This window comes from Microcaecilia unicolor, chromosome 2, assembly GCF_901765095.1.
Source record: "Microcaecilia unicolor chromosome 2, aMicUni1.1, whole genome shotgun sequence".
Lineage (NCBI taxonomy): Eukaryota > Metazoa > Chordata > Amphibia > Gymnophiona > Siphonopidae > Microcaecilia > Microcaecilia unicolor.
The window spans coordinates 378,008,019-378,033,572 of NC_044032.1; the positions used below are offsets into that span (position 1 = coordinate 378,008,019).

The 25,554-nt window shown below is 42.3% G+C and overlaps 1 protein-coding gene across 2 annotated transcripts in view; it reads right to left on the reverse strand.

The window, feature by feature from the left end:
* Window positions 1-25,554, reverse strand: part of EPHA5 (EPH receptor A5) — a 609,249-nt gene that overhangs the window by 464,461 nt on the left and 119,234 nt on the right. For both annotated transcript variants that reach the window (XM_030194566.1, XM_030194568.1), the window contains exon 3: window positions 6,283-6,946. In XM_030194566.1, coding sequence (XP_030050426.1) covers window positions 6,283-6,946 — 664 coding nt within the window. The remainder of the gene's footprint in view (window positions 1-6,282; window positions 6,947-25,554) is intronic.

Genomic DNA, 25,554 nt, shown 5'->3' on the forward strand with positions numbered 1-25,554 from the left:
AAAGAAAATAAAGCAAAAATCATTGCAAAAAAAAAAACCTGACGGGAAGGTACAAAATTAAAAAAAAAAACTGCTTATGCACCAAAAGCTGTGAGGACTGTGGGACAATCATGTTCTCTCCTCACTGTGGATGAGAAGACACTGATAGTCCCGCACTCTCGTGACAGGTGGGAAGGCACTCGCACGTGCGTGGTGGGGATGCTGCACATGCTGTTAAAGGTGTATTACCTTGTTTAAACTCTGCACATGGATGATGCCATCCACATGTGAGAATATGGTCTGCTTGTCCTCAGAAAACTGTGGAAATTCTCAAGCAATAAACCCTCAAAAGTCATCAATTTAGTGTTACTGCCCACCTATGATATTGAAATCTTATGCAGATTAATTTTAGTCAATTACTATGTTACTATGTTACATCGATGCTCTCATAACATCCAGCCAGTATAAGTTTTGTTGCTCTAAAATAATCCATGATAGAGTGAAAAAAAGTAGAAAACCATCTACATAACAGAAGGATGTAATCTCAGGTTTCCTAATTACAGATTTCAAATCCTATAGAAATATATTAACCAAGAAAAAGGAAAATAAGGAGTCTTGTGGGACCCCCCCCCCCCCCCCCCCCCACACACACACACATAACATCTTCCAAATATCTTACCTTTGAATTTAATTTACAATGAACAATCAGATAAGAATGACTCAAACCACTTCCTCAAGAGCAGACTATGATCAGCTAAACTGAATGCTGCCGAAAGCTCAGATTGCATCACTAAAGTCTTCCTAGCCCATGTTCAGTCAGAAACATGCCTTCTCCTTAAATGCTGCCAAGACTATTTTAGTGCTATATGATGTTCTAAAACCAGATCAGGGTATTTGTCCTTGAGTTGTACCGCTATTGCAAGTTAGGGTAGCTTAGCCAAAAAATATGAGTTAGCTATTCACCTACATTGCTACACCTCATCTTATCTAAAGAGTGAACCTTCAAGAGAAGATTTAGCATAACAGTCTTCAAAAGTTCCTGATGATGTTCTTTCCACAATGCAAGATTAATAAACCAATTAAGGCATGTTATTAACTCTGCAGTAGATTGTTTCAGCAACAATGCTGAGTTAAAAAAAAAACAAGCCTCATCTCATTTTTTGTGAGAACTAAAACACTTTGGTTCCATACAATCCAAGGCTTATTGCCAAAATTAATGTATGGTAAATGCTAAGCCTCTACAATAACCGTTAGAGCCACACATTAACTGAATGAAAACTAACACAATGCAGGTAGCTATAGCTGTTAAGGCTACATTAACTGTACTGCATTACCTATGGCATTAAGTTAAATACAGTAATCAGTCACATGTTAATCACGATCAACTAGTTATGTTTTTTAGATTATATTGTGTTGTTTAATTTAGTTTATTTTTAATTGTAAACCACTTAAACACATTTCTTGTACTTAATAGTATATCAAGTAAATAAATCAAATCAAACTGTAGGGTAGATTCCCTGCCCTCTTTTGCATTAGGTGGTTATCACAAAAAAATAAGCCATATAAATTGTTAAAATACAATGCTAACTGTTAGCACAAAGTAATTTCCACATTAACCACATAGCACATTTTAGTAAATAGGTTCCGAAACTGACTTTATATGCAAAAATAAAGTGTGCAAAATCAATGTAGTTGCATTTACACATCAAATTTTACATGCCTTAAATTCCACAAATGGAATGAAACATCTGAAGATTGACCAACAAGACATGAACATGATCTGAAAAGCAAACCAACTTTTTTTCTGTGCACAGCCCTACTGACGGCTCAAGTAAACCATTAATAAATACATAAGTGGAAAAGGACAAGTTAAAAGCACAGTGGGAGAAAATGAGAGTATTTTCAAATCATGGGGGCACATGCATGATCAAATTTCAATTAAAAGAAATTCAAATAACCCAGGCAAGTATAAATTACATGGAAATGACCTTTTTGTCTCTGTGCGATCTCCAAATAGTTATTTTTTTTCTACTACACTGCCTTTTATGCATTTTAAATTGAAGTGTTCATTTAAAAGCACTTCAGTGCTAACAATTACAATAAAGTAACAGCCAAGCACACTCCAGCAGCTAATAAAGGATTTCGGTGACTTCTTCAGAAGTCATACTTAGCCTTAGTCTAGTATATTTAAAGCACGTGAGCATCAAGACAAGACTGTGTACACCTTAAGATTATTCTGCCGAGATCATGTGTGCTGTTCTTGTGTTAATAACATTTAATGTAAGCTTTTGAAAAAACAAATATGCAAATGGCACCGTTGGCATGTGTTCTACTAAAAGTATAAATAGATTAAATAGATCATCTCAGTTTTGCAGTCTTTAACACAGAAATTTCAAAGGTCTTTCCTTGCTCTTGTACAACACATGAGTAAACTGTCAGGCAACAGTCCATGTGAAGGACAATTCTGTAACAGTGCACCCATTGGGAGCCTATCCTACAAAAACAAATATGCACTTATTTTTCTTGATAGAATACTAGTGTAATAAGTTAAATATGCACCTGTATTTTAGTTGTCAGCACTGACACCTGCCAGTAGGCATGGGGAGCCAGAAAAGTGTCCCTTTTGTGTCATTTCCTGTGTTGTTTATAAGAATTTTCATTTTATTTGGGTTTTTTCTGGCCATTTTGTCAGTTTCTATTAATGGTGTATACTCTGCGATAACAGGGCATGCTATGTGGAAAGAGGGTGAACTCTTTTCCCAGAGTGTGTACATTGACAATGGTTCACATAAGCGTGATAGTTCTATTATTGGGAACAAGTGCATCCTCTTTCTGAAACGATGTGCCCTCCTTCCACATAGTGGGAGAAATTCTATAAATGGTGTCCAAAGTTAGGTGCAGGAAGCGTGCTAAGCTAGTATTCTGTAAAGGGCACTCTACGCACTGCATCCTTTGCATAATAACAGCTTAGCACCAGTGGGCCCCCCCCCCGTGCAGCGCGACCCCCCCCCCCGGTGAAGGGACACCCCCCCCACTCCAGCGAAAGAACCCTCCCCCTGGTGACGCCGCGGCAGCTGGATATGTAAATGACCCCATTCTATAGGGTCATTTACACACTACTTACAAGATAGCAATCTTAACATTCAAGGGACTTAGGATAGGCCTTCCAGATTATCCCGCACGTCTTACTATCCCCTATTCTCCTACAAGGGTCCTTCGCTCCATTAATGATCACCACCTTATCCTTCCTAGCCCCAAATCTGCTCATTATGAATCTACCGGACACAGTGCTTTCTTTTTCCTTTCTCCTTTTATCTGGAATTCTCTCCTGCTTTCACTTCACAGTGAACTGTATTTGAAATCCTTGAATGCGAACTGCTGAAAGACCTCCTTTTTAAGCAGGCTTTCGGGGACCCAGAATGACGGATTTCCCAGCATGAGATTATAGCCTGTAGCATCTTTTTGACTTCCCTACCCCTGCTCTTTGTATGAATGTATATCTTTACTATCAAATTATGGTGTTCTTTCCTTTTTTTCTTATGATTGTAGTTTTATAAACCGCTCTGCTCTGCCTCTGCAGCTAGAGCGGTTTAGTAAGTCTATTTAAAGTATAAACTATAGTATTGCATCTCATTTCTGGGAAGGTCCCTGACCCTCCCATGGCCACACCCCTTTTTGAGTTGCTTGCTATAAAATTTAGATGCACATTTTATAGAAGAGGGCACAAGGCAGATCCATGAGTAAACCCAAATTACTGCCAATTAACACCAATCATTAATAGCTCATTGACTAATTAAATTGTGTGTGGATCTGGGATCTGCACCAAATTTGGCCGACTTATATAGAATCTGGTGAGTGTGCATTACAAATAGTGTGCACTATTATCGGCGAAAATTCAGATACAAAATGTCATGGTTTTTCTACTCCTTTTTGCTTGGTAATGACATGCAGTTGTTTAAAAAAGCATACCCTACCGATCCAACTTAAACACCTGATCTCTGCAACACAACAAAGCGAAAGTACGTATGAACATAACTCAACTCTACCGTTGCACAATTCCTTAATATGGCAATGCTACTTGAACTTTATCAAACCACAACATCACATTGTATTTGTTCACACCGGAGTCTGCAAACGCCTCTCCGGTATTATGTAAGCCACATTGAGCCTGCAAATAGGTGGAGAAATGTGGGATACAAATGTAATAAACACAAAAGGGGAAAACTCCGCTTTGATTTGTGAAATGCAACAATAATATAGAAGCGAATCTACTCTAACAGAATGTAGGATATCAAAAAATAAGTGGAAGGGGGGGGGGGGGGGGGGGAGAGACCTCAGACAGGTGACAATCAGCCAAATTGCTGAAATTACTCAGAGAGTCACTATACCAAAAGTTTTGATGGACACAGTGGATGTAGCATATTCTGTATAAAAATTTCTTTAAAAAATATTTTTCCACACCAAGGGAGGAGGTTGGGCTAGGACTGATGATTGAAGTATGGTGACCCTCTATGAGGAATTTCAGTAATTTGGCTGACTGTTACCTGTCTGAGGACTCCCCCCCACACACACACACTTATTTTTTGGATACAAATGTAACAAATAAATAAATAAATAAATAAATAAAATAAATAGGATATGTAATTGCAAATGACAGTCTATCCCTACCTGCCATAATACTGGTGTAAATTCTCAAATCTACATTGTGAAAGCAGATATTTTATAATCAATATGTGTAACTGTGCACCCTACCCATAATCCACCCAAACTCAGCCCATGCAAATGCCCATCTGCAAATTGCACACCATAAAATATTGTTCATACATACAGGATAGAGCACAGCTGGAAACTGCTCATTCATGTACAAAATGTGTTCATATTCACACAGTAATGACTAGAATATCAATATCTATATACATACTGGCCACCTAAATCTGAGTGGTTCTTTATAGAATTACCCCAAAAGTGTTTAAGCTGTGTTGATATCTATTCAGAAGAGACCTACATTTTATGAAAATGTGAAGCTGTGCAAATGTTTTTTTTTTAAGACATTCATGCCAGCTTGAAGGATACTTTTCTCTGTCCTGAGATTTTGATGGATACGTTTTTGAACACCAGCACACTAGCAACCCTATTCCTCTCTAACTACAAGAGGTGAAAACTGCAGGGGAAGTATTGTCCCTTTAAATGTTAACAGCCTGATCTGGATACAACCATCTGTAATTTAAACTACACATATTCCTACACACCCCATATTTACAAACCTAATGCATGCACTTAAAACAGCATAAGACCCACATCTTATCATTCAACACATTTTTATTAAAAAACCAACCTTGGTTGCTTGTAAAATGTTTTCAAACCACAATTGAAGATCAGGTGCTACTTTAAGTTAGCTAGATAGTCATCAGAGATTCATATCAACACCAGCAGTGGCATTTGAAGTCTATCATTTTCTGGATACCTATCCAGATAATGGTGCTATCTCCTCATAGAAGCACCATCCAGACAGGACTGTGGCAGTCTGCAGAGATTTTCAGTGGCATTATCTGGTTAGTGATGCAAAAACTTCAGGTATGGCCCCTAGTCATCAGTACCTGCTACCCAGATAAAATGTCACTGAATACTGAGTTGTCAGTCAACAGACACCGATTCTCAATGGTGCTTTGCCTCTACTCTCCAGCTCATATTACCAAATAGTAGATTTGTCAATACTATAGAAGAAGTATGACTTTAACTGTTCACTGTACTAAGAATATCAACGTTCAGGCCAGAACTCAGAGATATAGATTCCACCCAGAAAAAGGAAAACACAGTAAAAATTCATCACCATGATGGTGTAAACACCTTCAGACCTTTGTTCCTCTTTCAATTATTGCCAGATTATTGTTTTCAGAGTTTCATTTCATATTGCACATTTTTACTCCTTTCTGTTTCATTATAGTATCTTCAAACTTCTCATCAAATAACATAATTGAACCTTAGATATGTTAAAGCAGTTTGAAAGAACATTCAAAAAGCTTGGAAGCACCAACTAGACTAAATAAAATAGAACTCCCTTCCCTCCTCCCTTAGATTTGTTCCTTCCTTCTGCACCTTCAAAGCTCTCCTGAAAACCTTCTTCTCTGAGGCCTTCAGCTTGTCAATTCTGATCTCTCATATCTTTCTCTGTTGTTTCTGTCTTGCTTACCCCTTTTGCTACCCTAGTACCATTTTATTGTCTGTAAACCACATAGTTGCCATCGATGACCCCCTTCATGGTACATCAAGTATTGCAAATAAATAAAAAATAATAATTCCTACCTTGACAAGTGTTATTCTTTTCTTCATAACCCTCCTTGCACATGCATTTGCCAATAGGTACCAGCCACTCCCCTTCAGCGCTGCAGTGCATTTTGGGAGGCTCCTCTGTTATTGAGTAGTTTACACATGATCCAGACACTTCCAGCAGTTGTGAAGAGTCAGCTCCAGTGATGGTATCAGGAAAGATGACTAGGTTTCGAACAACAGAGGGGCACTTCTTGTAGTACACACGAACAGAAACCAAAGCGATGCAGGCACCAACATCCTGGAAGGCAAGATAAAACCCTTTTCTCATCAGAGGCCCTACATCTCGCACCTCAGTATTCAGTTTCATCACCCGATCTCCTAAGTCCAGTTCTGTAAAACTCTCATCTGCAGCAATAGTATCAATCTTGATGTATTGGTTTTCTCGGATATTCCTTCCATCTTCATCATCTGATTCAAAGTAATACATGTTGAAGGTTTCTTTGCAAGTCCCAAGTCCCCCTGGAAGGCTGTTGCAATCCCGAAGAGTAAATTTGAGTTCTATGAAGATCCTAGAGGCCCCTTCATTGGAGATCCAGCTGGTTAAAAGCCAGTTGTTTTGATTTTGTTCCATTACTTTGCATACTTGATACGTGTGAATCGGAGCATAGTTTTCATCAACCTCACCGATTTCTTCCCACTGTGTAGTTAAAAATAAAAAAGTGATATAGTATTATTTTAATAGAAAAGTGCATATCAAACAGAAACTATCTTCAAAAAATAAACATTTTCATGCTGGACATAACTACTCATTATGAAATCTTCATAGCCATATACAGTAAAACCAACCAAATACAACTTCAAAAAGCTATGGTTAATACCTTTTATTTTAATGACTATTAGTAGTCACAATGATGTTAAAGAGAATGATGCCACTGAAATACAGTAAGATAAATACAGTAGGTCAGGAATAAAAATATAGTGCCCTGATTACTAATGTGTGTTAAAATCCACTAATTAGCATGCTAACTGAATTCCTTGGGCATTGGCCTGCACACTGAGTTAGGACATAGTACTTTATTGTGTGCAAACTCTCACAGCTGTCTATAGTGTGAGATATCTCCTGATGAGTCATCTGACTCCCCTTCAATCCCCCCCATACCCAACCCCCCCCCCCCCATCTCCTCAGCATTTACTGGGGGTGTTCCTGGTGGATTAGTGAAAGTTCAGGAGCAATCCTTCTACATTCTTACTCCATTACTGCCTCAGGTTCAAAATGGTGGCTCTGACCCCTTGTGGTAGGTACAATGAGACTACTGCTATGGGTTTAGCCATCATTTTGAACCTAAGCTGGTGAGGGTGAAGGAGTGACTAAGGATTGTGCCTGTCTCCCCATTAGCCACCAGGAAGACCCCTGGTAAGTATCAGGAGACTGGGGTGTAGGGGGACCAATTTATGAAGGGAAGAACTGTGGAGGGTAATTTATTCCCATAACACATTTTAGTAACTAAGGCCCTGAGTGAGCCAAATGGTCACCATCTGCTGACGTATTTGGGAGGGGGGGGGCAGTTAAAAGGAGCCACCTAGCTGAAGGCACCAAGAATGTGTGTAAGTGGTGGTATTTTAATCATTTATGTTTTGATTTATATTTTGGAAAAGCAGTATAGCAAAATCCCAAGTAAACATAAGCATGTGTGTGTATGACCTCTTATACCAACCAGGGTAAAACTACGGACATTGTTTGTGTGATGCATACTTTAACTATGAGTGTACACATGGGTGGAATTCAAGTGGAGTGTGGGCAAGTACATACATTGTTTATGACAAAGAATAATTTATACATATACTTGCAAAAGGTAGGCATGTTCAATTTACATTAGCTCTATGGCTTGGGTGATAGCACCTTAATTCAAGATGCAGTTTCAGCCACATATACAAGTACTTTATAAAGGGCCCGGTTTACTAAGCAGTGTTATTGGCGCATTAACATTTTTAAAACGTGTTAACCATGTACGCACATTAATCAGGTATGTGCCTACAATATCCTTAAAGACGCCTACATGGTTAGTGCACGCGCTAAGTGTAGGCGTGTTAAAAACACTAACACACCTTAGTTACAGGCCCAAAGAGAGTTAGGTGCCTACTTGTCTTTATAAATTATTTCTAGACTCAGATGTCAGATTTGGCATCTGACATCTGGTTTGCCATTACGTTCTTTTGAGGTATGGAGGGCTAATTGGCTTGACCAAAGCCACAAGAAACTGCCATGGGATTTGAACTTGGGCCCTTCTGGGTCCCAGCCTTTTGCTCTAATCATTTGGCTACCCCTGAATTAAAAAGTTATTTCATAAGGTGCCCTATTATATAATTGCCTTCAGACTATGCTGCTATTTTAGTAAATACACAGTAGACATAAAAAACAAATTACGTAACAAAGTAGTGTGATTTGTGTATTCGTCCACCTGCATGAGAACCTTTTTTGGGGGACTAACTTCATATCTGTGATTATCTTTCAAGGGTCTTTATCCTGCTGAAGAGAATATAACTAGATCTAATTACAGTAGGTTTTCCAGCTTCCAACTTAATCCAGATTTTCACAGCAAACTGATCTTACCCCACTTATCTTCATGAACATGTAGTCATGATTTTCTTAAGAAACTCAATAGAAACACCACGTCTATGAAGGCAGTGCAGTAAAATCATAACTAGATTAATCTGTCCTGAAAATCTGAAGCTAGTTAGCAATCCTCAACCATAGATATATTAATTTACTGCAATAAAAATGCATTACCTGCAACTTGGAGTAGGCTAGTAGCTAATGTACTGGACTGACAACTAGGGAAGCCAGGTTCAGGTTGAACAGCTGCTCTTTGTGACCTTAAAAAAAGTCACTTTTATTAAGCTACTACTACTAATCATTTCTACAGAGCTACTTGATGTGTGCAGTGCTGTACACTAAACATGTACGAGACAGTCCCTGCTCGACAGGGGCGTAGCTACGTGGGGCCACGAGGGCCTGGGCCCCCATATATTTGGCTCTGGACTCCCTGCCGATGACCCTCTCAACTCCCCTCCCACCGCCAACCCGCCATCGACCAGCCGTCTCCGTTCCCTACCTTTGCTGGCGAGAGACCCCAAACCCCACCAGCCGAGGTCCTCTTCTTCCTTCATTCTGTTTCTGAGTCTGACGTCTTGCACATGCAGGACATCAGACTCAGAAATAAAACGAAGGAAGAAGAGGACCTCGGTTGGCGGGGGTTGGGGTCCCCCACCAGCAAAGGTAGGCAATGGTGATGGCGGGGGAGGGTTGGCGGCAGGAGGGGGGTCGAGAGGGTCGTTGGCAGGGGGGGTCAAGGTGGTGGTGGTGGTGGCGGCGGCGGTGGGGGGATCGGCAGTGGTGGGGGGTCTCGGCGGCACCGGGGGGGGGGGCTAAAATATGCCTGCTCACCTCGGGCTCTGGACCCCCCTCCTGCCGATGTCTGGCTACGCCCCTGCTGCTCGACAGATCTTACAATCTAATCAAGACAGACAAATGGGACAAATAAGAGATAAGCAAATTACTTAAGGTGAAAATGATAAAACAGACATGGGTACTGAACAATTGAATAAGAGCTAAAAGCAGCTTAAAAGGGTTTACCGTGGGATGCACTGAAGCACTGTGTGATAAAAGCCCAATGTGTGCATACAAAGTGCTAAAAACATTTTATTTTTCTCTGAGGGAGCATGTCTGGGAGTGGGGAGTGGAGAGTTGGCATGACAGCGTGAATTAGCACAGCCACATCAATTGGGTGGTGGAGCAGGTGGGGGAAGAGAGGTTGGTGGTTGGGAGGCGAGGATAGTGGAGGGCAGACTTATACGGTCTGTGCCAGAGCCGGTGATGGGAGGCGGGACTGGTGGTTGGGAGGCGGGAAATACTGCTGGGCAGACTTGTACGGTCTGTGCCCTGAAAAAGGCAGGTACAAATCAAGGTAAGGTATACACATGAGTTTATCTTGTTGGGCAGACTGGATGGACCATGCAGGTCTTTTTCTGCCTTCATCTACTATGTTACTATGTAAAAGGGGGCCCGCGCTGGAGTCGGCGCATGTATTTCTCGGGCGCCGAGGCCCCCTTTGACCACAGCAGGTAAAAGGGAAGTCTCTCTTTCCTGCAGGAAATGACTGTGTGCAAGTAAAGCACTTGCTGCGCGGCATTTCGGGGGGGGGGGGCCCTTACCGCCACCCATTGGGAAGTACCGCCGGGTTGCTGCGGTAGCCCTGCAGTATTTACTGTTTAGCGAGCGGAAAGCCCATGTTGGCTATTTTCCAGCTGCAGTAAAAATGAACTTAGTGCATGGGAAAACCCCACATAAGGGTGTACTAAGGCCACTTTCTACCACAGCTACCATACAAGAACGTAAGACCTTTGAAGTCAGAATGATTGAATATTTTAACACCCAACAGAAAGGACTTAACAAGGATCTGGGGTTCCTAGCCCATTATAAACCATAAAGCTGTATGTCTCTGTTGATCACCCTCCCCTCACCTATCCACACCCACCCTGTTAGAATATCAATGATATGCTATGATGTCCCCATGCATACTTCCTACCCACCCCCATCCTCCCACCCTGTCAGACTGTCATAGTAATGCTTGAATGTTATCACTTATATACACTGTCAGCTAGCACATTTGCTTATTTCCGATCTGATGAAGAAGGGCAACCTTCGAAAGCTAATCAAGAAATGTATTAAGTTATGTCCAATAAAAAAGGTATCATCTCATTTTCTTTTCCATGTTTTATTTTGTTTGATTTCTATTGATAACCTTAAGAGTGGACTAACACGGCTACCACACTCCTCTACCACAGCTTTGTAATAGGACTCCTAAACCCTTCAGTGGAGGAGTAGCCTAGTGGTTAGTGCAGTGGACTTTGATCCTGGGGAACTGAGTTCAATTCCCACTGCAGCTCCTTGTGACTCTGGGCAAGTCACTTAACCCTCCATTGCCCCTGGTACAAAATAAGTACCTGAATATATGTAAACCACTTTGAATGTAGTTGAAAAATCCTCAGAAAGGTGATATATCAAGTCCCATTTCCCTTTCCCTATTTGAGATTCTACATGGAATGTTGCTACTATTACCTCTCTACCCTCCTCTCTTCGTATGTTCCCACCCGTAACCTCCGCTCTCAGGACAAATCACTCCTATCTGTACCCTTCTCCACCACCGCTAACTCCAGACTCTGCCCCTTCTGCCTCGCAGCACCTTATGCCTGGAACAGACTTCCTGAGCCCTTACGCCATGCGCCCTCCCTGCCCATCTTCAAGTCCTTACTCAAGGCCCATCTCTTCTCCCTTGCTTTTGGCGCCACCTTCCCCATTCCTGTTACCTACACTGACTACGTAGTCTGTTACCGTTAGATTGTAAGCTCTCTTGAGCAGGGACTGTCCCTCCCCGTGTTTAAACTTGTACAGCGCTGCGTAACCCTGGCAGCGCTATAGAAATGCTAAGTAGTGGTAGTAGTAGTAGTTCTATTGGAGATTCTAGATGGAATGTTGCTACTTTTGAGATTCTGTTGCTACTATTTAAGATTCTACATGGAATGTTGCTATTCCACTTGCAACATTCCATGTAGAAGCCTGCCCTTGCAGATCAGCAATGCGGCTGCCCAGGCTTCTGTTTCTGTGAGTCTGACGTCCTGCCATGCAGGACGTCAGACTCACAGAAACAGAAACTGCACGTTTGCATTGCTGATCTGCAAGGGCAGGCTTCTACATGGAAAGTATTCCCACCGCAGCTCCTTGTGACTCTGGGCAAGTCACTTAACCCTCCATTGCCCCTGGTAAAAAATAAGTACCTGAATATATGTAAACCACTTTGAATGTAGTTGCAAAAACCTCAGAAAGGCAGTATATGAAGTCCAATTTCCCTTTTCCTTCATTGCCTCAGGTACAAAACACAGATTGTAAGCCTTCCAGGGACAGGAAAATACTTAGTATACCTGAACTGAATGTAACTTACCGTGAGCTACTAATGAAAAAGGTGTGAGCTAAATTCAAATATGTCTGATGAATTCAAGTAGAAGGAATTGGTCATTACAGGGCCCTTTAACAAAACCGAGGTAGGGCTAATGCAACAATGGCATGAGGCAAATTGGCCCTACCACCAGGCTACCACAGGAGCCCAGGGATAGTGCCAGTGTGTGCCATATGCTATTTCCAGTGCTCATAAACTAATTTAGTTTTTTTAGTGGTGGGATCTTACCCAGCAGTAATCAGACAGTATGGCGCACTGTCCCGTACCGTCAGGTTAGCACATAGGAGACATTAAGGCTCCCCCAGGAAATGGCCATGCAGCAAGTGCTTATGTTACATGTGGCCATTTATGAGGGGGGGGGATAATCCTTTTTTTTAACCCTTTACCCCCCTTTCAGTAAAAAGGGGGGCTCAGCGTGCAGCAAGGCGATGCCACCGCAGGGGACTTTTTACTGCGGCTTAGAAAGGGACCCCTAAATGTCATATCCACTGAGCTCTTCACATCCTAAAGCATGACTCATAAATTCATCTAATCTACAATGTTACACTGATTTAATGTTAAATATTTCCTGTAAGTCTGCATTACTTTCCAGAGGAAACATAAATGCATTGAACTGCCTAATATTAAATCATTTATTGAAAACCTCTTTGATCTTGAAAATCACCAGCTGAATGCTGCTTATCAGAAGCTTAAGATCTTTGCAGAATATGACAGACATGAAATTTGTTACAAATCATTAAAGGACTAAAGGTGCGAACACACAGTATTTAAAATCCAGATTAGATCAAATTTGGGAGAAAAGCTCATAGATCAAGCTGTATAATGGTCTGCTTGTTTTACCATAGAACGCTCTCAGCAATGGTGAGATGTGAGAGCTTGTGTGATTTTATCAAGGGCTCAGGGGAGGTGTAGCCAAGATACAAAGACCACTTAAGGCCCAGTTTCCAATACTTTCTTCCTCTTTTCAGTCCAATGGGGGGGGGGGGGGGTGAAGCTTAGTAATCAGGCTCTTAATGAGCTATTTTATTCGTAAAAAAATAATCTGCATAGATTATATATAGATTTTTCAGTTGTCTTAAACTATGTCCATGCATTGATAATCTACATAAAGGCTGCCACAAGCCAGAGGTCTTCCAGTAGAGGATTGAGTGGTCATGTATTTATAATGTGTGCATATTCTACATGTTCAGAGCATATGCATATAGATAACCTAATTCTGAATCCCTCTAAAACTATGGCTCTTTGGGTCTCTGGCCAACTCTCTTCCCCTCCACTGTCCAACCCTAACAGGATCTCTGCTAATGCTCGTGAACACTATGAAATGCCATGGTGTTGTCCTAGATCCCCAGCTTTCCTTCACTTCTCATATATCCTCAACTGTCAGATCCTGGGGGTTTTTCCCTCATGGTTTATTCTTACTTGGATGATTCTTCATGTGTTACATTACTCTATGCACTCAACTCTTCCCATCTTGACTACTGCATCATCATCTTTTATGGTCTTCTTTCTTTCTTAAAATACTGCCATTAGACTCCTGGCACATGTACACCATCCTGGCTGAGTTTCGCCCTTCTTGCTCAGTTCCACTGGTTGGCCATTCAGTTTCGTATTCGACATAAAATCTTAATCATGGCTCAGAAGGATCTTTATTCTGGTATCCATTCTTACCTCTCTTCTGATATTACACCCTACACACCCTCTCAAATGCTTCGTTCAACTTTCAGTAGCCAGTTATCGACCCCACCCCACCCCTTCATTATTCTCCTCTCATATCCACGAGACATTCCACATTTTTCTGCCGGGCTCGTCCCTCTGGAATAGGCTTCCATCTGATCTTAGATCCAACAGACTTACCTTAACTTTCATGCTGTCCATAAAATGCATCTTTTCTCCCTCACCTTCCCCTCTGGTGGTTAGGCTGCCAGTCCAGTGGACAGTCCTTTGGCTTTAGTGATTCTCTCTCCTGTCTGATTATTGCAGTTCTTTTCTAGCTTTGATGTATTATTTATTATTGTACACCACTTTGGTTTTAAGAAAGGCAGTATATCAAGCCTTTTTTTAAACATTATTCTCCAAATTTATTAAAAAATGCCCAAATGTAGGCACATAATTGGGCACACAGTTATAAAATAGAGCTAGCTATGCACTTAAACTAATTGGCTTAATTGGCAATAACGATCAATCATTGGCCTTAACAAGCAGTATTAAATGTTCTGGTAGGAAAAAAAAATATAAGTCCTTGATATTTTATCACACATTTGCATGGGTAATTTAAATAAAAGGAGGCCCCTAATGCTTTCCTTAGAGCTAAAAAAGCTTTTCTCCTTTCCTGAGTCTGTCTAGTAACATCAGGGTACATCCATATCTTTTTCCCATAGAATAAAGATTGTGATTTCTTGAAAAACGTACGTTTTACTGCTTCCATATCTTGTTCAAATATAAATGAGACTAACAAAGTCATTCTTTTAGAATCCTCAGTTATAGATGATTCTAAAATTTCCGTTAAGATTGTATTTCTCTTGTTCTTTTTGTAGAGGTTGTTGTAATATAATATCCGAGGTTTCTCCTTCTTGATTCTTTTTAGTTGGAATATAATATATTCAATTAATTGGAGGAATAAGATCTGAAGAATAGTTCAAAACTTCTACCAAATATTTTTAAAGACTTCAAGAGGAGTAAGCCCCAGAGTTCTAGGAAAGTTTAAGAAACGAAAATTCATCATTACGAATATATGATTATAATTTTCAATTTGTTCAATTTTTCTATGAATTAAGTTTTTATCTTTTATTGTCACCAAAGAAAAATCTTGTAACTTTCTCACTTCTTCTTTTATTTCAGTCATTTGGTTAGCGGAGTCTGTCTTAAATTTTTCAAAAGATTTAGAAAGTATATCAACCGTAGTTACCAGAGTAGAAATCTCTTGTATAGAGTTAGTCAGTTTAATGTCAAGATTTTGGAGAGCTTGCCAAATGCTCTCCAAAGTAACCAGCTCCAATTTAGATGGCACAGATCTATCCAGTAACTGAGGATTCGAAGGCCCCAGACCTCCGCAAGCCTTCCCATCAACAGAGCCTCTTATCTGAGGCCTTTCTTCGCCGTCTACCGAGTCAGATGACCTCAGCTGGGATAGGAAAGCTGCAGGCGGAGGTAGTGGATTGATTTCCATGGGTAAAAGTGTGACATCTAGCCCCTGATTGCAGGGGTCTCCTCCTCCTGGGACAACGGAGCTCCTCCCGGGCTTTTGGTCAGGTGTTCTCACCGCGAACCTCTCTATGGTCAGTTGTGATGGTGAAGAGGTTCTGGTCGCCGAGGCTCCAGCCTTGACCAGACCTTTTCTTTTAGTATTGGGCATAGTGGTTACCGAAGAATCAGTTTGTAACTGAACACGAGAGAGCTCAAGCATGATCAGTGTGTGCCGCCATCTTGGCCCCTTCCAAAATTCTGTGAACCTAATTTTTATAGAGTACAACTTCAAAGGCGGAGAAGGGCACAGATGGGTCAGGGGTTGCCCAGAATTTGGTGCGGTTTTATAGAATACCTGCATCTATGCTCCCAAATGTCAGTAGTTGGGTGTGCAAATATGTTGTATAAAGCTAAAATGTATAGATCTCAGAGGTATTGATTTAAAAGTTAAAACAAATGATTAAATGGATGAAAAAACAGTTTTTGAGAATTTATAAAAGTTATTATCTGTGTGACCGATGAAGAGGTGGGTGTGTGAATCTCGCTGGTTTACAGTTTTGCACCAGTGAGGGGCACCACTGAGGACCTAGTTGTTATACAATGGAAGCTGCTATCGTATTTTTAGTTATTTGTGGAGTTTCCAAAGAACAATCTGCCTACATATGAGTAGTTAGGTTTGAGCATCAACAACAAATTTGTAATAAATTAAACTGTAAAAACATTTAAATGTGATGAGAGTATCCTAGTCCCACTCTTACACATGTGCATATCAAGATCATTGGTAGAGAAAACACAGTGGTAGAAATATTCTAGTCACAAGGGAACCATGCTTTGACTACAAGAAATGCAAAATACTAACAGGGACGGTAGTCATACTACAACATCAGTATATTTAGTGCACTTCAAAGACAGCATAGTTTATGATTCAGCTTTTTAGAATGGCAATTAAATGTGAATCTCGAATAAGTGTCTGAGAAAAGGTTACATTGCCAGGAAGTCACTACACATTAAGGAACTTTGAAAAGACCGTACTCTAAACGTTATATGCGGAATCTGACAAAATAAAATTAATTACATACTATGTTGAAAATAACGGACTCAAAAACTCTCCTAATCTTAGGGAAGTCCATAAATATTTCCTTTAAAACATTCTTTGAGACTGGTTCCAGCAGGCCTTTGTTTCATTTAAGTACACTGAGAAACACATGAGATATTAGATACATTTGGAATTCATTGCCACTAGAAATTAATTTGCTGAAAATGTATCTTCCTAATAGAAAGGCGGCTAAAACTTCTCTGTTTTGTAAATATCTGTTATATAAAACTTTGAATTGTATTTTCCTAGATATACCATGTATATCATGTAATTGGCACTGAGCTTTTTGGGTGAATAAGGAATATAAAATCTGTAATGTAATCTAATACATTTCTTGTTTGATTTGAGGCTAAGTGTAAATGAGATCCTTTTTTGTGTGTGTATGAAACAGTTAATTAAGGGGTCCTTTTACTAAGCTGCCAGGGCCGCCGAGAGACTGGGCCGGGCCTGGGGCAAGGCTGCCCCCTGGAACCTCGCCCACGCCGCCCCCGAGATCACCATCACCGCCGTTCCTCCTCCACCCCCCAAGGTCGTCGCCGCTCCCCCCTCCTTCCTTACGTTAGACGAAGGCGGGACACAGGGAGGGAAGGAGGCCGAAGGGAGGCGTTCTGCTGCCTGCAGCGCTGCTTTCACAGAGGTAAGACTGCGATTTCAATGCAGGGGGCAGACAGTCGACGATGGAGGGCGGGTGGGACTGCTGCGCCAGGCCCCCCTTGGAGGCCCGGGGAATTTTGTCCCCCCTGCCCCCCCTCTCGGCGGCTATGTAAGCTGCGCTAAAAAGTGGCCAGCACTACTCTCAGTGCGAGAATTACCGTGTGCTGTAGCCAATTTTAGTGCAACAGTAAAACTGCTGCATTTGCTATATCCTCCATTAATGGTCATGCGCTAAATTTCCCAATTAGTGTGTGGCCATTACTGAAGAGTCCATACTGCCACCTATTTACGAGGCTACCTGATTAGCACAGGGCATGCCTAGTTTCCGCCCATGGGCATGCTTCCCATGCTGAAAAATAAATAATATTTTTCAGTATGGGATTAACGCTCACTGAGTGGCGCATTACCCTGGGACACCTCAGCACGTCCAGTGGTAGTGCTTTATAGCACATGGCAGCCACACGCTAGTGCTACCGTGGCTTAATAAAAGGGCCCCTTAGACACTCCTTGTCTAGTTCATCATTTCTGTTCCTGTGGTAATGGTTTGTTGTTTAATATAATAAGGCATATACTAATAAATAATACATATACTAATATGTTATATAACTTTTACATAAGCATTCACAGTCCAAGAACAAAACTATCTTATTTCATCAAATATATAGGCCCATTTTGCCAAGCTGCGGCAAAGGGGAGCCTGCGCTGGAGTCGGCATGTGTTTTTCACATGCACTGAAGCCCCCTTTTACCACAGCGGGTAGAAGGGAAGTCTTTCTTTCCTGCAGGAAATGGCCGTGTGGCAGGTAAAGCACTTGTGTGGCCATTTCAGGAGGAAGCCATTACCATCACCCATTGAGGTGGTGGTAAGGGCTCCCATGCTAACCCGGCGGTAACGCACTGCTCGATTACTGCCAGGTACTTCCTGTTTAGCGAGTGGTAAGCTCGTATTGGGCTTACTTCCACTTGGTAAAAAGGGCCCTTTGCGTTTTAAAAATTAGTATCTATGGTTTCCTACATTGACCCTGGAAGCCTATGCAAAAAATTAGTGAACCCTCTAGGAACAGAAAAATACATACTGTAACTAAATGTACACCACTTCACTAGCCTTATATATGCTTATCTAATATAATAATTTGCTCCTCCAACGTTCCAATGAGGCTACCTGTGTTCGTAACCATCTTCTGACGTCACTCTCCCACAGTAGTAGCCTGCGTGCCTGATGTCAGGAGATGTTACTGAGGTCGCCTCTGTCTCGCTGTCATCGGATTCTGAATCGCTGTCGCTCGCCTCCACAACCCCACGTCCCTCTCGCTTCCCGCTCAGGTATCGGTGCCGGTCGTTCCATATTCATTTACCAAGTCAGGGTTACGGCGGCTGCCAGCAGCAGTAATAGGCATGTGGCCTAGGCCCTTTTCTCTCTCTCAGCTGTGGTCCCGCCCTTGCAGAAACAGGAAATGAGGGCGGGACCACAGCTGAGAGAAAAGGGCTGAGCCTGCACGCCTTTTACCCCTAATGGAGGCCGCCATAACCCCAACGAAGTAAGTCAAGATGACTTTCAAACTTCATAGGGAGGGGTCTGGAACTGGAAGGAAGGGAGGGAGGGAGAAAGGGAGGGACGACGACCCTGGAACTGGGAGGGAGAAAGGAGGAGGGAGGGAGAGAGGGAGGGGACAACCCTGGAACTCAGAGGGAGGGAGGTGACGACTCTGGAACTGGAAGGGAGGGAGGGAACGACCCTGGAACTCGAAGGAAGGGAGGGGATGATCCTGGAACTCGAAGGGAGGGAGGGAGGGAGGGGACGACCCTGGAACTCGAAGGGAGGGAGGGAGGGAGGGAGGTGGCACACACTCTCAATCTCACACACATACACTCTCTCCCTCTCTCACACACACACACACACACACACTCGCACCCAGTCTCACTCTCTCTCTGTCACACACACACTCACACATTCACTCTCTCGCTCTCTCACACAGTCACTCTCACACACACTCTCTCAAACATACACACTCCGAGGAAAATCTTGCTAGCACCCATTTCATTTCTTTCAGAAACGGACCTTTTTTTACTAGTATTCTATGTTTTTACAATTAAATCAATTGGGGGCAACCAACAACTAATACAGTAAATCCCAGTACTATTTTGTATCTTTCATAATTGTCACAAAGATAGAGTATAGTGTAACTACACTCTTGATGAGCCATCAGTAACAACTCGATTCATATGAGCTATCTTCTCATAACTTGCCTTAATCTTCATCAGCTCTCAATTAATATTCAAGCAAAGATTAATCATTTTTGTTTTTAAATAATGCCACAAAAGTGGACACTTATCTTAAATTATGCAGACCAATCGACATGGACCATGTTTTATTCCTGCATTAGGGAAGTTCGTCAGCATAATGATATTCTTTCTACTGAAACTGTCTGTTTACTCATGGCATTATTTATTTTATAAAAAATTAAAAACAAAAAATGATTAATGTTTGCTAGAATATTAATTGAGAGCCAATGAAGATTAAGTCATGAGTCACTGATGGCTCATTGAGAGTGAAGTTACACTATACTTTTATCTTTGTGATAATTATGAAAGATACAAAATAGCACTGGGATTTACTGCATTTATTATATTACTAGTAAAAAAAGGCCCGTTTCTAGCACAAATGAAACGGGTGCTAGCAAGGTTTTCCGCGGAGTGTGTATGTTTGAGAGAGAGTCGGTGAGAGTGACTGTGTGCGAGAGAGTGAATGTGCAAGTGTGTGTGACAGAGTGAGAGTGGGTGCAAGTGTGTGTGTGTGAGAGTGTGTATGGGCGAATGAGTGTGTGCTAGTGCATATGTGAGACAGTGAGGTTCTCCCCTCTCCCCCCTCTTAGGTCTCAGGACCCCCTCCCCTGTGGTCTGAGGACCCCCCTTTCCCCCCTGTCTGTGGTGTTAGGGACCCCCTCCCCCCCTCTGGTCTTAGGGACTCCCTCCCCCACCTCTGGCTTAGGGATTGTCTTACCACCTCTGTTCTCAGGGACCCCCCCCCCCCCGCTGTGGTCTCTGTCCCCCCCTCCCAGGTCTCAGGACCCCCAAGACACATGTTGTGTGTGTGAGATACACAGTGTGTATCAATCAGTGCTGTTCCCCCAATCCGCTTTTCCATTCTTTCCTTTTTGTGTCCCCATCTCTGGCTCCTAAGACAGTGTGTGTGATTTATTTTGAGTGCAGTGCCCCCCCCCCCCCCCGAGCTCCCAGTTGCCGGCATGTGGCAGCATCGCAGGCCGAGCACCGCCTGATCAGCAATCGCTTTGAGGGAGCGGGACTGTTCTGTTGCCATGCGTTTCCCAAGGCGCACGGTGGAGCAGGTGGGGCTGCAGATGCTTGCGCCGGAGGCAGGCAGAGAGTACGGGTCGCTGAGGGGCCAGAGCGTGCGTGCACTGCTGCTGCTGCTCGTGCAGGTGTCGGATCTGTGCCACGATGCAGCCGATCTGTTCAGGGAAGTACAGTAGGAGGCCAGCGTCGTGAGGCAGCGCGGAGTCCGCCTGGAGTGCCGGCTCAGAGGCCTACAATGAGCCTGTGACTGACTAGACCACAGACATGGCCTCATCGGTGTGGAAGGGTTTAGCGTTGGTGAATGAGCGGGTGGTTGTGAGTGTCAGTGTCTCTGGGTCTGTGCCTGGGCTGCTATTCGTAGAGTGTCATTGTTCCGCCCTCAACGTCATCACGTTGTGACGCGAGGGCGGGGCAGACACTCTGTGTGAAACCGGATATCTAGACCGCCTCACACTTCCGGCTGGAGGCTTCATTAGAACGTTGGAGGTGCCTTTTATATAGAGAGATGTTCTATGTTTGGTCATATTTATTTTTAATTATTTGTTATTTATGTGTTTTTTTTATAGATATTCAAATATACCCCTGATGCAGACAGCAATCAAAACATGGCCGCATTAAATTCATTCCTTGCATTGTCACTGTACTGGTTCACATTTTTCCTCCCTTTCTCTAATCCCATGACTGAGTCCTTCCTGACTTGATCTGACTACATCTACTTATCATGTGTACTTTAGGCACGTGTTTTGGATGCGCGCAGATCCATTTTTCAGCACACATGTAAAAAATGCCTTTTTTTATTATGGCCTAAAAAGGACGTGAGGCAAAATGAAAATTGGTGCACATCCATTTTGGGTCTGAGACCTTACCACCAGCCATTGACTTAGTGGTATGGTCTCACGCGTTAACCAGGCGGTAATGATCTACATGTGTTGAATGCCTTTTACCGCCCGGTTAGCAACATGTGCCAGAAAATACAAATTATTTTCCGTCACAGTCATGTGGTAATTCCAAATTGCCGAGTGTTCGGCATGCGTAGGGCACTTACATGGCTTAGTAAAAGGGCCTCTAATTTTCTAAAGGGCCTTTTATTCATGTATAAAAGCCTCAATGTGCAACAAAGCCTTTAGAAACCTCATGTGTTTCATATAAAAGAGATGTCCTCAACTTCTCACGACACCAATTTCAGCACACAACACAGAAGTTGCAAAGCCACAAGACAACACTTCTACGGGTTCTACAGGTTTCATCTGAAAGTGTCGTCACAAGACAATACTTCTTTGCTATACAACTTCTCACCTATCTACCTGGCCTTAGTTTACTTACTGACTCACCATCTCATCTCTCTGATTTCTACTTACTGGTGTTAAGAGTTTGCTTCCTTTCTAGCTCCTGAGGATGCTACACATCAGCTTTCACCTCAATTTCTTCCATCCTACTCATCAGACTTCACTTCTTCTTCCTCCATCCAAGACAATCAGCCACAAACAGACATGTTGAGGAACATACAACACACGACAAACAACACTTGACAGAAAGTTTCCCATATGGTCTAAACAGTAAAAACACATTTTTCAGAGGACTTAACATACACTTAGTAACTGCTAATTTCAACTCTATTAAAGAGACCTTCAGAGTCAGCAAATGGGTAGAGAAACTTCTACAAAGGCACAATGACAAGAAAACAACATGGGGTGAAATTTTCTCCCACTGCTGTCTTTATGCCATGTCCAGGCAGCAGCATTGAATATCTGGGTATGTGTGGATAGCTGACATTTATCCGATTAAGTGCCTATATTCAGTCTTAACTGGTTAAGTTAAACCAGCCAAAGATAGGACAGCTATTTATGTGGTCTTATTTGGCCAGCTAACTTAGGGGTCCTTTTATTAAGCTGCTGGAAAAAGGGCCCTGCAGTAGCCGCCGTGGCTGTTTTTCTCGTGCACCAGGGCCCTTTTTACCACAGTGGGTAAAAAGACACCCCCCTCCCTCCCAAAAAATGGCCATGTGGTAAGATAATGTTTACCGCATGGTCATGCGGCAGGGAGCACTTACCGCCACCCATTGAGGTGACTGTAAGGGCTCCCACAGTAACCCGGCGATAACTGGGCAGCACAGAGTGATGTCTGATTACCACCAGGTTAGCGCCATGTTAGAAAAAAATTGTTTCCGGCACTCCAGAAATGGCACTTACTCAAGCCACAACTACTGCCGGTGGCCAAGCTGGGCCAGCGGTATTTCCAATTTAGCTTGCGGAAAGCCCATGTTGGGCTTACCGATGCTTTGTAAAAGAGCCCCTGAGGGCCCTGTTTGCTAAGCCGTGCTAGCATTTTTAACACGTTCAAACCGTGTAGATGCCCATAATATTCCTATGGGCATCTACACAATTAGCATGCAATAAAAATGCTAGTGCACTTTAGGAAACAGGGCCCATAACTGGTTAAGGGTTGAATATTGGGACTTAACCAATTAAGCCATCTTTTACCTCACTCAGCTCTCTTGACTCCCCAATGAGTAGCCAATTTTGGGTTAGATGGTTAGTGCTGACATTCAGCAGCTCTCTCTCTGGTTAAGTGCCTGCCCGCTTAATTCACTTTGAACATTCACTCCCATAATTAAAAGACTTACCCCCATTTATTAAGCCATGCTAGCGGCTGTCATGCGTTAATGCCAACACAGCCCCATTCATTTTGAATGGGCTGTGTCAGCATTGCCACGGAGCTTAGTAAACGGGGGAGGGGGGGTTACTTTAACATGTGCTTTATGAAACCACTCTCAACCAGAGCCAGATTTTGACTCCAAAGGCAGGATGGTAGAAAAAGGGGTGGGAGGAGGTAGAAGTGCCTAGTGCAGTGGCTCTCAACCAAGTCTGATTTTCAGGATATCCACACTGAATATGCATGACATAGATCAGCATGCACTTTCTCCAATATATTCAAATCTATCTCATGCACATTCATCCCCAATTCTAAAAAGTCACCAAAAATTGTATGCACAAATTTAGAAGTGTACCCAATTGAACTGAATAACGAGCCAGTTAGTGCTAATTGGATTTTTAACAAGCAATTAGTATTAATTGAAATAAATTGCTATATACATATGCAAATTTAGCTGTGTAATCCGAGCCTACATTTTACATGCATCTCGGAAAAAAGGGCACAGATATGGGAAGGTCATGGGTGTTTCAGGGCAGCATGTGGGTGTGGATTCAGGTTATATGTGCACTTATAGAATAAGGGGGTTCCACCCAGAAATTGAGGGCTCTTTTACTAAGCCGTGGTAAAAAGTGCCTTGCAGTAGTGTAGGCGTGGCTTTAAGGTGCACACAGAAATATTTTTCAGGCTACATACCAAAAATGCCTTTTTAAAATTTTTTCCGAAAATGAACATGCGTCAAAATCAAAATTGCCATGCGTCTATTTTGGGTGTCTGACCATACCGCCAGCCATAGACCTAGCGGTGAGGAATCTGCGTGGTAATGACCTACGTGCATCAGGTGCCACTTGGCGTGCGTCCGAAAAGAAAAAATATTTTCCAGATGCGCTTAGCAGACGCGTGCCAAAAATGAAATTACTGCAAGAAGTCAGGCGGTAAATTCATTTTGGCACATGCTGGGCACGTCTAGAACCTTACGTGGCTTAGTAAAAAGGGCCCTTAGTCAGGGGCTTTGCACCACATTTTTTTATCAGTGCAAATGGACTCACCTAAATTTATGTGCAACCCCTGTGCTTAAACACCTCATTGTGCATATGCTGAAGAACTGACTGGCTGGGTAAAATCCACGGAGTGAGGGTTGAGAAACACTGTCCTAAAGAAACGGGGAGCAGGCTCCTCTTCTGTCTTCTTAGTTGATACCTTCATAAGCTGATGCTGTAGGCAGTTGCCTATGTTGGCTATGTCAAATCCAGGCCTACCCAAAACAACTTATTTACTCCTGCCTGCAGCTAGCAGAGGTCCAGTCTGAGGAATATAACCTCACTTATAAAGAAGACAGCAGATATGTTGGTGGAATGGAAAGGAGTAACGAAATGCCTATGGTGGCTACTTCAAAGTGCTCAATGCTATTTCATTTTATTTTTTAGAGTTTGCTCTCCAAAGGCCAACTAGAACTTGAGTGAATTAGGTCTTCGATGATTTGAGCTTTATCTGTCCATTGCAAGAGCAATACTAGGGAATTCTACGAGTTTCATCTAGATCAATGCTCACCAATATTTCTGCAGCCATGATCCCAATTCACACAGCTGCAGAAAGCGTGCGACCTCTGGGTAGTGCAGGACAATGGCATCCTATGGACTGCCAACCTAGATCACAACCCCAAACTCAGGTTTTGAGGATTTGGGCTTGTGACCCACACTTTGGGAAGCCCTCTCTAACTGCCTCAGGCACACACTTTAGGCTGAAGAGAGAAAGGGGACTTCAGTGCTTTAGTTAGGAAGAAAATAAATCAACTAGTATATAGCACTGAGCCATCAAGCTAGTCCTAATAGACTTCTGGCCACCAGCATATCATCTAATTTCACTGTACGAGAGCAGCTATTCAACAGAGCTTTAGAATCACAAGATATTCATTCTGAAGTTCAAAAACACCTAGGGTGAACGGAGGCCTAGCTGCCCTGTTATGACAAAGTAAGCTCAGAATCAGTGACATATGAACATTTGAGTGACTATTCAAAAATTTGTTATAATTTCCCCAGGGTTTAGTGTGGAATTTACCATTGAATGGGAAACTGCAGTGAATCTTGCAAATAAAGCAAACCTACTCATACTCCCAATACAGATTTGTTAATACAAGAAATCTGATTAAAGAAAAAAAATGACAGATTATTCCAATGAACTCACATCTTAGAAATTGCATCTTAGAAATTGTTAATTATACAATGAGTAATGAGACAGTTCTGTTTTAACATGTAAATGTGGAAAAGCTGGGTTTTAGAATGAAAAACTCAAAACCTACAAGACTCTTGAAGATAAACACTGATTTCCCAAAGACAGCAGATATGCTGTATAATTGATTGCTTATTTTTATTTATTAATAACTTGCACTATTTAC